This window comes from Tinamus guttatus, unplaced genomic scaffold (assembly GCF_059628265.1).
Source record: "Tinamus guttatus ecotype Peru unplaced genomic scaffold, ASM5962826v1 Tinamus_guttatus_pri_ptg000026l, whole genome shotgun sequence".
Lineage (NCBI taxonomy): Eukaryota > Metazoa > Chordata > Aves > Tinamiformes > Tinamidae > Tinamus > Tinamus guttatus.
This window is the reverse complement of record NW_028288560.1, coordinates 550,212-563,261: the sequence shown is the minus strand read 5'-3', so window position 1 is coordinate 563,261 and position 13,050 is coordinate 550,212. Positions and strand designations below refer to the sequence as shown.

General features: G+C 67.5%; 2 protein-coding genes across 2 annotated transcripts; both read left to right on the top strand.

Moving 5' to 3' along the window:
• The first annotated feature begins 4,448 nt into the window (after window positions 1–4,448).
• HYAL2 (hyaluronidase 2) lies at window positions 4,449–6,939 on the top strand. Its single transcript, XM_088526695.1, has 3 exons — window positions 4,449–5,372; window positions 6,098–6,187; window positions 6,340–6,939. The coding sequence occupies exons 1-3, from the start codon at window positions 4,449–4,451 to the stop codon at window positions 6,937–6,939; spliced, it is 1,614 nt and encodes a 537-aa protein (XP_088382821.1).
• A 3,919-nt stretch (window positions 6,940–10,858) lies between these two features.
• On the top strand, window positions 10,859–13,050 carry LOC104565252 (hyaluronidase-1). Its single transcript, XM_010211929.2, has 4 exons — window positions 10,859–11,755; window positions 12,063–12,152; window positions 12,238–12,662; window positions 12,816–13,050. Exons 1-4 carry the CDS (start codon window positions 10,859–10,861, stop codon window positions 13,048–13,050), a joined length of 1,647 nt encoding a protein of 548 aa, XP_010210231.2.

The following is a 13,050-nucleotide window of genomic DNA, read 5'->3' as shown; positions in this document are numbered from 1 at the left end:
AAGCGAGAGCCTGGAGCACGGACACGCCGCCGGGGACGCCCGTGCCCGCAATGTGGCGCGTCAGCCTCGGCTTGGCGGGCTTTGGCTTCGCGGGAGACAGGTGCCCGCGTCCGACAAACACGTAAAGCCGCCCTCGCTTGAGCCGGAGGCCTCGGACACCTCATGTAGCCCCGTGCTGCTGAGTGGATGGGGGAGCGGAGGTGCCGGTGACGCGCCGCGTGCGAGCTGGGGACGGCAGAGCGGGCCCGCGCCACGCACAGGCACCCGCTTCTCAGGTACGTGTCCCCAGGAGAGCCGGGGCCGGCGCGCCGGCGGCTGAGCGGCCCGCGTGGCCGCATCTCCTTGGGCGAGGGCACGGCGTGGGGCTCCCGCGCGGGGCCCCGGAGCGGGAGCGGGGCAGCCTCGGGAGGGAGCCGGTTTGGAAGCGTGTCCCGCCGGGCGCCACGCTGCCCGAGGGAAGGGCACGGAGACCCGATGCTGCTCTGTCCCCGCATGTGCTCCCCATCCGTGCTGGCGCACGCGGAGCCAGCTGGATTCCCCGAGCAGGACTCGCTGCCCCTGCCAGCGCCTGCTGGGGGGTTGGAGGACTCGATCCCCGCGCGCTGGAGCCTGCAAGGCCGGCCGGGCCCCTCGTGTGTGCAGGGCAGGAGGCTCCACGTCACATCCTCGTGCTCCACGCTGTCACTGCCCAGCGGGGCTGGCCTCGAGGGAGCCCAGCGGGAAGGAAACCGTCTCCTCCCTCCCCGTGCCGGTGACACGATGGGTCTGCCGGCCTGGAAATCTCCCTGGCGATATGAACTGGAGTTCCTCCGTCGCCCGCGGCGGCACGAGGAGAAACGCGATGCACTTTAAAGGGAGGCTTCCCACGCGGTTTTGGAAGGGTCTGCGCTCCCCTGCCCTGCCCTCCCGCTCCCCGCAGCCGGGCTCTCCTTGGCAGCACTGAAACCCCCCTGCCCTGCGCCGAGCTCCGGGCTGGCTGCTGCAGGACGGGCTTGTCCTACCCGGTGCTGGCGCTAGGAGCCACTGCCTCCCGCTCCGGCTCCGCGCGTCCGTGAGCCGTGGGGCCCTGGGCAAAGCTCGGAAGCGGCTCCGCGCTCACGCCTGCAGCAGCCACCCCGGCTCCCCCCCTCCCTGGCCCCGGACTCATTTACTTTCCAAGCACTTCAGACGTTTGCTACCTCGATTTTTAATTTAAGCCGCCGGCGCCTGGCCGCCGGCCATATCAGCGTGCGTGTCCCGTGCGCCCCTCCCGGCGCCCCCCAGGCGCTGCCGGGCTCCGTGCCACGTTCCTGGGCCCCGGGAGACGGCAGCGCCGCCGTTGCTGCCCCCCCGGCGCCCCCCGTCCCGCCGTTCCCATGGGCTGGAGCGCACGCAGGGGGCTCCCGCACGGAGCGCTCCTACACTGTGAGGCCGGGCGCTTCTCTCGACGTCTTTTGTTCTCCCGCTCGCCTGAAAGAGTCTGTCTTAAAACAAGCCCCACTGAAGTGTTTCTTATTCCCACCGCCCGCGCGCTCGAGTTCGGCGCAGGCCCCCCCGGGCAGGAAGCCCCTCGCTGGCCAAAAAACGCCAGGCTGGAGAGGCAGGGCCAGGCCACGCTCATCGTGTTCACGCCGCTCCCGCCAGCCGCGTTTTCTCCCACCCGCTTTCCACCCAAGAAGGCAACGAGCCTCCCCGGAGGTACCAACAGCCCGTCTAATCCCCCTGCTGCCATCCCGTCCACCTGCGCGCCGGGATCCAAGCTGTGCCCGTGGGGATCGCCCCTTCCTCCTCCTCCTCCTCCTCCTCGCAGCCCTCCCGCACGGCCACGGTCCTCGGGAGCTTCTGAAGGGATCTCTAAAATGTGAAGGTCACTGTAAATAGTATCTATGTCCACTGTATTGTTGGAGCAAGCAAAAAAAAAACAAGAAAAAAACCCCACAAAGTTTCCTTTCATTCTTTTTGTGTTTTTTTTTTCACTTCTGTGCAACTCTGTGCTTTGTGTAGCTGTCCCATGCTCGCCAGCGCTTGCTCCTCTCACGCACGGGTAGGAAGCCTGGGTTTGAGAAACGTTCCCTATTTATGGCCCTCCCTCCGCTTCCCTCCGCTGCCTGCGTTTGTCAACTTTCAATAAAACCGTTTGTAGACGCCGCCGGGCCCCGAGCTGTGTCACTGGGGACGGGCCCAAGACGAGAGACACGTTTCTGGAAACGGGAGGCAGCCACGTTCCCCTCCTCTCGGCTGCCTCCCGTTTCCAAGAACGTCGCCCACAGCCCCCGTCCCGAGTGGAAACCTCGACTCTGGCGCGATGGAAAATTTCAGGCGCTGCTGCCGCCTGTTTACAGCGCGGGCGGCCGGCGCCGCAGGGGAAGCGCCGGGGCTGACACTTCTTGGCTCCTCGCGCTCTCCCGTGGGGTTTCGGGGCAGAGCCTGGATGCAGCGAGCGCCAGTGCCCGGGGCAGCGGCGGCTCGCCCCTGCTCCCCCGGGGCCACGCGGCCGGGGAGCGCTTCCCTTCCGCAGATTCAGCCTCTTTTCCTTCCCTTTGGGCGCTGCCTGTCACACCCTTGCGCGCTGGCAGCCGGAGCATTTCCCCCGCGGGCCCCGTTCGCGCCCGGTGCTTTCCCCATGCCCTGGGCCTGCCCGCAGGATTTGCCGGTGCTCGGGAAGCCCCGCAGTTGCTTTGTCCACTCCAGAGCCCTCCGGCGCGGCCTCCTGCCTGTCTCCAGCCCCATGCGCTCATTTCCTTCCTTCCTTCCTTCCAAGCCCCCCTCATCCTGCCCGCGGGGCGCTCTCACCCCTAGCCCATGATGTCACGACAGCGTCGGGTCTCGGCAACGCTGACCTCTCCTTTCCCGGGGCGCGTGGTGCTTTCCGCCCTGGCCACCCCAGCGGGTGCAAACGGGATCCCCCACCCATGCTGGAGACCTGGGGTCTTTCCCGGAGCCCTGGGAGCCCGTCCCGCCTCGCTGCTGCCTGTCCCTGCGCCTGTGGCTCCGGGGACGCGGAGCGGCCGGTGCTGGCAGCGGCGTGGGGAGCCACGCGCCCGGGCACGGCGCCGCGGGGACGGCGTCGCCTCGGCCCGCCTGGACGCGGCCCAGGGCAGCACGGGAGCCGCCGCGCCGGCCCGCGCACAGAGCGGCCTTTCTTCCCCGCGCGCGCCGGGTGCCGCGGCCAAGGCCACCCCTGCCAAGGCCGCGCTCCGGGCACCCGCATGGGCTCGGCATGGTCCCTTTGGAGCCACCACTGTGGCCCGGTGGCCCGAGGCAGTGCCTGCGTCCCGTTTGGGTCACTGCTGCCACCGTCGTGTCCGCCGTGGCGCGGGGCAGGACCGCTGCGGCGCTTCCCGTGGCCCCCGACGCAGGAAATGAGGCCGGTTCCGGGCGCAGGGCCCCGCGCCATGGGGGGTGCACAGCAGGGCTGCCATGGGCACGTGCCGGGAGGGCCGGCTGGGGAACAAAACGGGCGCGAGCGGCACCCGGCCCGGCAGAGCGCAACACGAGGCGACGCGGCGCGCGCCGGCGTCCTGGCCAGGCGCCCCGGCCGCGGCCGGAGGGTCCCGCCAAGCGGGCGGCCGCCGCCCGCTGCCCACGGTGAGTCCCGCCGCTCCGCGGGAGACGGCGACGGTGTTTCGGGGCGAGCGCCTCGAGCTGCCCCCAGAGCGCCCTGCGCGCGGCGGGGCCGGGGGCAGCTGCTGGCGGGCCCAGGCGGGCGGCGAGGACGGGACAAAGGGCCCCGCGGCGCGGCGGGGCCGCCGCATTGTGCGCCCGGCAGCGCTTTCGCCACGGCGCGGTCGGCATGCCAACGGCCCGGCCCCCCCGCGTGGGAACTGTCCCCGCGGCCACCCGGCCCCCGCGCGGGCAGCGCCCCCCGCGTCCCGCCGCCGCCCGGCCCCTCGCGCCGCCGCTCCCCGCCCGGCCGCCGGGGGGCGCCGCAGCGCGGGGCTGCGGCGGGGGGCGCCCCCTGGCGGGCGCGGCCGCGGGGCGCCGCGCGGCCCCGCCCCTCGCGCCGCGGAACGGGCCGTACCAAGTGCTGCGGGGGGGCCGTCCCGCCGCGGGCGCGCGGGGCCGGAGCCGGAGCCGCCGCCGCCGCGGGGGCCGCGGCCGCTCGCGCCGGTAGCGGGGCCGCTCAGCGCCGCGCAGCGCCCAGGAGCGGCGGGAGCGGCAGGGGCGGCGGCGGCGGGGCTGGCGCGCGGCGCGGCTCCCCCGCGGGTGCGGCGCGCCGGGCCGGTTTAAAGGCGGGCGGCGGGGCGGGCCGCGGTGCCCGCCGCGGGACATGGCCTGAGCAGCGGCGAGCGGCGCCGCGCGCGGGGGGCGGCGGCGGCTCCTCCACGTGGGTGTCCCGGCCCGCGCGCCCCGCGCCGCTTTGTGCGCACAGAGGTGGCGGCCGCGCGTGGGTCGGCGTCGCGCCGGCGCCGCGCGTGGCCGCGCCGCTGAGCGCCCCCGTGTCCCCGCAGGCAGCGCGGCCCGGCAGGATGCGGGCGGGCGTCGCGCCGGCGCTGCCCTGGCTCGCGCTGCTGGCCGTGGCGCGGCGCGCGGGCGCCGAGAAGCCGGCGGCGGCGCCGCTCTTCGCGCGCCGGCCCTTCATGGTGGCCTGGAACGTGCCCACGCAGGAGTGCAAGCCCCGCTTCCAGGTGGAGCCCGACCTGAGCCTCTTCGACGTGGACGCCTCGCCCAACGAGGGCTTCGTGGACCAGAACCTCACCATCTTCTACAAGGAGCGCCTGGGCCTCTACCCGTACTACACGGCGCAGCGCGTGGCCGTCAACGGCGGCGTGCCGCAGAACAGCAGCCTGTCCGAGCACCTCGCCCTCCTGCACGAGGGCATCGGCAAGTACATCCCGTCGGACACTGCCGAGGGGCTGGCTGTCATCGACTGGGAGGAGTGGCGCCCCATCTGGATCCGCAACTGGACGCCCAAGGACATCTACCGCAACGTGTCGCAGCAGCTGGTGCGCCTGCGGCAGCCCGCGTGGTCCCCGGAGCAGGTGAACAAGCAGGCCATGTCCGAGTTTGAGAAAGAAGCCCGCCGGTTCATGGTCTGCACCCTGCGCCGCGCCAAGAGCTTCCGGCCCAAGCAGCTCTGGGGCTACTACCTGTTCCCTGACTGCTACAACCACGACTACAGCAAGAACAAGGAGACCTACACGGGGCAGTGCCCCGACGTGGAGAAGACCCGCAACGACCAGCTCTCGTGGCTCTGGCAGGAGAGCCAGGCCCTCTACCCCTCCATCTACCTGGACGAGATCTTGGCCTCCACCTCCAACAGCCGCAAGTTCGTGCGGGCGCGGGTCATGGAGGCACTGCGCATCTCCCAGCAGCACCACGAGGGCTACGCGCTGCCCGTCTTCGTCTACACCAGGCCCACCTACATCCGCAAGATGGACGTGCTCACCCAGGTAAGGAGGCCACCTCCTCGCTGCCCTGGCGCCAGCAAGTTCCTGCCAATGTGTCCCCGCTATGGTGCGGGCGCTGGTGGCACCGGCCCGGCAAGCCCCAACGTGCCATGAGGCTGGTGCTACTGAAAGGACACGGTGCCCGCCGCTGTGTCCAGCAACCGGGGCTTCCTCTGCCGGTGCGTGGGGCGACTCTGCCCATGTCCCGTGCCGGAGCTCCGGGGCCGTCGGCTGCCCTCCGTAGGGTCTGCGCAGAGCCCCCGGCGCACGGAGGCGCAGCCGGGCAGGGTCACCGTGCGGCGCCGGAGCCAGAGCCGGCAGGGAGGAGCGCCCTCGGGCACGGAGCCGGGGGTGCTCGTGGGCTGCCCGGATGGGTGGAGAGCCTTCCCCGGGAGCAGCTCCGTGCCCAGCTCCACTGCCGCCTCCCTGGGCGTGGGCGCCCTGGCACGGCCGCCTGGCCCCTCCGGGAGCGGGAGCCTGGGGCCGTGTTCCAGCACAGCCGGATGCAGGTGCCGCATGGGAAACTCCTCCCCAGCAGGGCTGGTGGCCCCAGCGGACAGCTGCTTCCCAGGGGACCGTGTGGCCTTGTCGCCATGTGGGGTACGGGGCTCCTGGGTGGTTCTCCCAGCCCTGAGCAACCCCATGGCCGGGATGGAGGGCGGCAGGACTGTGGGTCCTCCTGGCCAGTGCCCGTTGGGCTGGCACCCTGATGCGCTGTGTCCCCGCAGCCGGACCTCGTCTCCACCATCGGGGAGAGCGCAGCGCTCGGTGCAGCCGGGGCCATCTTCTGGGGCGACGCTGACTCCACCAAAAACCAGGTAGGTTTGGGCCGGGGGCGGCTGCCCGGGGCGCTGCCGCCGGCCCCGCCGTGAGGATGGGCGGCCTGCAGCGATGCCAGGCTGCCGTGGCTGCTGCTTGGCCGGGCGCTTGGTGCCCATCATGACCCCCTGCCCTGTCATCCCGCCTGCAGAACTCGTGCCAGACCCTCAAGAACTACCTGGAGGGCGACCTGGGCCGCTACATCGTGAACGTGACGACGGCGGCGCAGCTGTGCAGCACGACGCTGTGCCAGGGCCACGGGCGCTGCCGGCGCCAGGACAGCAGCGCCAACGTCTTCCTGCACCTCAACCCGGGCAGCTTCGAGCTGCGGCGCCGCGAGGCCGCCCGCGCGCGGGGCCCGCTCCTCCGCGCCGAGGGCCGCCTCTCCGCCGCCGACACCGACTTCCTACGGACCCACTTTCGCTGCCAGTGCTACCAGGGCTGGCGCGGCGGCGCCTGCCAGCTGCCCGACGGGCCCCCCGGTGCCGCCGCGCCGCCCCCGGCCCCCGCTGCGGCTGCTGGCGCTGGCGCTGCTGGCCCCCCTCGCCCGCGCCCTGTAGCCCCCCAGGACCCAGCGCGGGCCCCGCGAGGCGCCCTCCCCTTTCGGGGCGACGACGGCGGCTGCTCCTCGTCGCCCGCGTGGCAGCTGGCGGGAGGGCGACGCGGGGGGGCCCCCACGCGTGTTCCGCGCCGCGGGGCGCCCTCCCCTGTTGTAAGGGGGGGCCGGGGCCGCGCGCGTTACCTCGATTAAAGGTGCACGGAGCGGAGCGGCGCCTGCGCGCAGCGAGGGGGGGACCGCGCCGTCGGGGCGCCCGCCTGGCCACGCCCCCCGGCTCCCGGCCACGCCTCCCGGGGCGGGGCCTGCGCGGCCGAGCGGTGAGTGGGGGGGGCGCGGGGCCGCGTCCCGCGTGGGGGGCGGGGCGGGGGCGGCAGCGGGCGGGGGGCAGGGAGTCATGCGGGGCAGGGCAGGGTCCGGGGGGGGCAAAGGAGCCCTGGGGGGCGGCACAGGGCTCGTGGAGCTGCAGGGGAGCTGTATAGGGGCCGTGGGGTGGAGGGAGGCTGGCCGCAGCTGAGGATGGAGGAGCCCTTGGGGAACATAGGGGGTTGGCACCGGCGGTGGGGACAGTATGGAGGCTGGGGGGTGCCAAGCTGTGGAGCTGCTGGAGAGAGTCCAGCGCAGGGCCACAAGGATGATCAGGGGCCTGGAACATCTGCCCTATGAGGAGAGGCTGAGGGAGCTGGGCCTGTTCAGCCTGGAGAAGAGAAGGCTGAGAGGGGACCTGAGCAGTGTCTAGAAGTACCTCAAGGGAGGCAGTGAGGAGGATGGTGCTGGCCTCTTTTCACTGGTGACCACCGACAGAACTAGAGGAAATGGCCACAAACTGAAACACCAAAAGTTCCACAGGAACTTAAAAAAATTTCCCTTAACAGTGAGGGTGCCAGAGCACTGGAACAGGCTGCCCAGAGAGGTTGTAGAGTCTCCTTCTCTGGAGATCTTCAAAACCCGCTTGGGCGCAGTCCTGTGCCACGTGCTCTAGGTGACCCTGCGTGTGCAGGGGGGTTGGACTAGACTTTGAGAGGTCGCTTCCAACCTTCAGCATTCTGTGATTCTATGATTCTATGGAACCATATAGATTCCTCTTCCGTATGGGGGCTGTGGGGGTCCAAGTGTCCTGAGGGGCATAGGGGAGCCATGTAGGGCACTATAGGGGTCCCTGGGGCTGGGGAGGCAGGCAGCACCTGAGCATGCAGGGAGCCCTATGGAGGACATAGGAGCTAAGGGCGTTCAAGGGATTTAGGGACTGGGGCGTGCGGGAGGGGGGCGTGAGGGTGACCTGGGGGTGCAGGGCAGCTGTGGGGGCTCTATAGGGCTTATGGGGGGGCAAGGGAGCTGTGGGGGGGTTCCATAGGGGTGCAAGGGGACGCCCCTGCCCCGCGGTGCTGCTCGGTGCCAGGATGCCCATCCATGCCACGGCACGTGGCGCAGGGTGCTGGCAAGGACGCGGCGCGGCAGGCAGGGGCTGGCACGGAACCAAGGACCAGCCCTGCTGTCACCTTGTCCCCGGCAGAATGCTGCTGCTGCTAGCGGTGCCAGGAGCTGCCCCAGCAGTGCCCGGACTGGGGCTCCTGGCCCATGGGCTTCCCCAAGCACAGTCCCCCAGTCCCTGTCCCACTCTAGGCAGCACATTCCTGATGCCTAACGTGTCCTCCAGTCCTTGTCCCACTCCAAGTGACACGTACCTGATGCTGAGAGCATCCTCCGAGGCCCATCCCGCTCCAGCTGTCACGTACTTGGAGCTAAGACAGTCCTCCAAATCCTGTCCTGCTCCAGCCAATGCGTACCTAGCACTGAGAGCATCCTCCAGACCCTGTCCCACTCCAGACGACACATACCCGCAGTGGAGAGAGTCCTCCAGACCCACCTCAGATGACACCCTGGTGCTGGAAGAATCCTCCAGTCCCTGTCCCAGTTTTGTGTTTGGTGCCATGAGCATCCTCCAAAAGTTGTCCCGCTCTAGCTGGCCAGGGCTGGTGCTATGAGCCTCCACGCAGGCCTTGTCCTGCTCCTGTCAGCCAGTGTCTGGTGCCGAGAGCGCCGCACAGGCTTCCTCTGCTCCAGGCAGGCAGGGCTAACCCGTGCTGGGCATGGCCTCTGTCCTCGGGGCTCTGTCCTCGTCATGCTGAGCTGTGCCTGGAGCTAGGAACGTCCTCCAGGCCTTGTCCTCCTCATGCCAACTTGTGCCCGGTGCTGTGTCCTCCATGCCATGTCCTTTCCATGCCAACTTGTGCCTGGTGCTATGAACGTCTTCCAGACCTTGTCCTGCTCCAGCTAGCTAGTACCTGGTGCTGAGTGTCCTGCACACACTGTCCTGCTGCTGGCACCCTGGTGCTGTGAAGCTTCTTCCAGACTCTGTCCTGCTCCTTGTAACTAGTACGCGGCGCTGTGTCCTCCAGCACGCTGCCAGCTCATGCCTGTTGCTGCGAGCCTCCATCCAGACCTTGTCTTGCTGATGGTAGCTGATGTCTGATGCTGCTTTCTCCAGGCCTTGTCCTGCTCCAGCCAACTATCAGCTGGTGCTATGAGCATTCTCCAGCCCCTGTCCTGCTCCTCCCAGTTTTGTGTTTGGTGCCATGAGCATCCTCCAAAAGTTGTCCTGCTCTAGCTGGCCAGGGCTGGTGCTGTGAGCCTCCGCCCAGACCTTGTCCTGCTCCTGTCAGCCAGTGTCTGGTGCCGAGAGCGCCGCACAGGCTTCCCCGCTCCAGGCAGGCAGTGCTAACCCGTTCTGGGCATGGCCTGCAGGCCCTGTCCTGCATGGGCCAAGCTGTGCCTGGTGCTGCGTGTGTCCTCCATGCCGTGTCCTTTCCATGCCAACTTGTACCTGGTGCTGTGCTTGTCCTCCATGCCCTGTCCTTTCCGTGCCAACTTGTACCTGGAGCTATGAACGTCCTCCAGACCTTGTCTTCCTCATGCCAACTTGTACCTGGTGCTGTGCTTATCATCCATGCCGTGTCCTTTCCATGCCAACTTGTGCCTGGTGCTGTGCTTGTCCTCCATGCCCTGTCCTTTCCGTGCCAACTTGTACCTGGAGCTATGAACGTCCTCCAGACCTTGTCTTCCTCATGCCAACTTGTACCTGGTGCTGTGCTTGTCCTCCATGCCCTGTCCTTTCCATGCCAACTTGTGCCTGGTGCTGTGAACGTCCTCCATGCCGTGTCCTTTCCATGCCAACTTGTACCTGGAGCTATGAATGTCCTCCAGACCTTGTCTTCCTCATGCCTGCTTGTGCCTGCTGCTGTGAGTGTCCTGCACACAGTGTCCTGCTGCTGGCAGCTAGTGCCTGGTGCTTTGAGAGACCGCCAGGCCTTGTCCTGCTCTGGCCAACTAGCAGTTGGTGCTGTGAGTGTCCTCCAGACCCTGTCCCACTCCAGCCGATGTGAACCTGGTGCTGAGCGCATCTTCCAGTCCTGTCCTGCTTATACCAGCTAACATGTGGTGTTGTGAGCGTCCTTTAGGCATTGTCCTACTCCTCCCAAATTTGTGTTTGGTGCGGCAAGTTTCCTCCAGGCCTTGTCCTGCTGCTGTCAGCTATCACCTGGTGCTGTGAGTGCCCTCCTTGTCCTGCTCCGGCCAACTGGCGATTGGTGCTGTGAACAAGTCCCGGATGTTGTTCTGCTCCTGCCAGCTGGTGTTGGATGCTGTGAGCGTCCTCCAGACCTGGTCCCGCTCCCGCACACTGCTGCCCAACGCTCTCACCCTTCCAAGCAGTGCCTCCCCGGTGCAGTATGGGTCTGTCACCATGACCTTCCCTCCACCCTCCTGCTGGTGTCTGTTTGTCTTTCCAGCCCAGCACAAAGCAGCTCCCCTGTCCCTGCCAGCCCCCACTCCCCGCAGCGTGTTGACTTTGTGCTCTCCTCTCCAGGACATTAACCTGGGTTTGGAGGCACCAGTCTGCAGCTGCCCCAGCGCCACCATGCTTGGCTCTGACTGCTGATAACCTTGGGGACTTCACGTGAGGCCGTGGGAGTGCCTATCCCCGGGTGACAGGCACCGGCAGCCCTCGTCCCGCCTTGCAGGGGTATAAAAGTGCCCCGGTGCGGCGAGGCTGGCACGGGTCTACTGCAAGGCTCACCCGTCCAACTCCTGCGCCACGTCCTCGGTCGCTGACACCATGGCAGCCACACACTACACCTGGGCCTTGCTGCTGGTCCTGCCCGTGGTGGCCTGGGCCGGGGGCGCTGGCCCTGTCCTGAACCGGCCCTTCGTCACCATCTGGAACGCGCCCACCAAGGCCTGTGCCGAGAAGTACAACGTCACCCTCGACCTGAGCGTCTTCGACATCGTGGCCAACACCGACCAGGACTTCGACGGCGACGACGTCACCATCTTCTACAGCAAGAGCCTGGGCCTCTATCCCTACTACACGTCCGCGGGGACTCCCGTGGATGGCGGGCTGCCTCAGAACGCCAGTCTCCAGACCCACCTCCACCAAGCCGCCAGTGACATCGAGACCGCCCTGCCCAGTGCCTCCTACGATGGCCTGGCTGTCATCGACTGGGAAGCGTGGCGCCCACTGTGGGCCCGTGACTGGGATGCCATGAACATCTACCGGGAGAAGTCAGAAGAGATGGTCCGCAAGGAGCACCCGTTCTGGCCCTCTAGCCTGGTCAAGGAAGTGGCGAAGCTGGAGTTCGAGCAGAGTGCCCGTGCCTTCATGGAGCAGACACTGAAGCTGGGCGAAATCCTCCGGCCCGATGGCTACTGGGGCTTCTACGGCTTCCCCGACTGCTATAACAATGACTTCGACAGCTGGGACTACACAGGCAGGTGCCCCCTGATCGAGCAGGCGAGGAACAGGGAGCTCTACTGGCTGTGGGAGAACAGCCGCGCGCTCTACCCCAGCATCTACCTGCCCCAGCAGCTCAGCGGCACCAACAAGGTGCTCAGCTACGTCCGCAACCGCGTGGCCGAGGCCTTCTCTGTGCAGGACTTTGTCGTTGAGACCAGCATCCCTGTCCTGCCCTATGCCCAGATCACCTTTGAGAACACCGACATCTTCCTTTCTGAGGTGAGGCTGGCCGGGATGGGAGGGAGCCATGGGAGACTCAAGAGCTCTTTGATCAGCACCAGGAAAGTCTCTGTGGTGGTTGAGTGCTGGTGGGAGACGGTCCTCAAATCTGCCCTTGAGTCGATCGTTGCCTGGCTCTGGCACGAAACTCATCCTTTGGGCCGTGGCACGGGTTGGGCACGGCTTCCATACGGTGGCCTGCCACGCTGTGACCTGTGAGCGGGGGTGGTGGCAATGCCACCGTGGCGGTGCTGGCGCTCGGGAGGGGCTGCGCAGGGACTCACCTCTCCTTTCCCTGCGGCGGCAGGAGGACCTGGTGAACACCATTGGCGAGAGCGCAGCCCAGGGCGCTGCCGGCGTTGTGCTGTGGGGCAGCCTCAACTACAGCAGCTCCGAGGTGAGTGCGGGGACGGGGACTGAGCTGGGTATGGCCATGCTGCTGGGTGGGCAGAGCCCTGACACCTCTGCGTGTGCCGCTGTAGGAGATGTGCCTGAAGCTGAAGAACTACCTGGATGGGGACCTGGGCCACTACATTCTCAATGTGACAACCAGCGCCGAGCTGTGCAGCCAGAAGCTGTGCTCCGGGCAGGGCCGCTGCGTGCGCAAGAAGGACAAGGATGGCTTCCTGCACCTCGACGCCTTTGACTTCACCATCGAGAAGGACTCCAGCCAGACGCACTTGGAGGTGCACAGCACAACATCTAACACCGCCAGCGACAGCAAGACGTCCAGCACTGACAGCAAGACGTCCAGCACCGACAGCAAGACATCCAGCACCGACAGCAAGACAACCGGCACCAGCACCAACGGCAAGACGTCCAGCACCAGCAGCAAGACATCCAGCACCGACAGCAAGACATCCAGCACTGACAGCAAGACAACCGGCACCAGCACCAACGGCAAGACGTCCAGCACCAGCAGCAAGACATCCAGCACCGACAGCAAGACATCCAGCACTGACAGCAAGACATCCAGCACCGACGACAAGAGCAAGACATCCAGCACCAGCACCAGCAGCAAGACATCCAGCACCAGCACCAGCAGCAAGACATCCAGCAGCAGCAGCAAGACATCCAGCACCGACAGCAAGAGCAAGACATCCAGCACCAGCAGTAAGACATCCAGCACCAGCAGCAAGAGCAAGACATCCAGCACCGGCAGCAAGAGCAAGACGTCCAGCAGCAGCAGCCACAGCACAACGTCCAGCACCGACTCCTCCCAGCTGGCCGAGGACTTCACCTGCCAGTGCTACGACGACTGGAAGGGCACGCATTGCGACGTCAAGGCCGAGTGA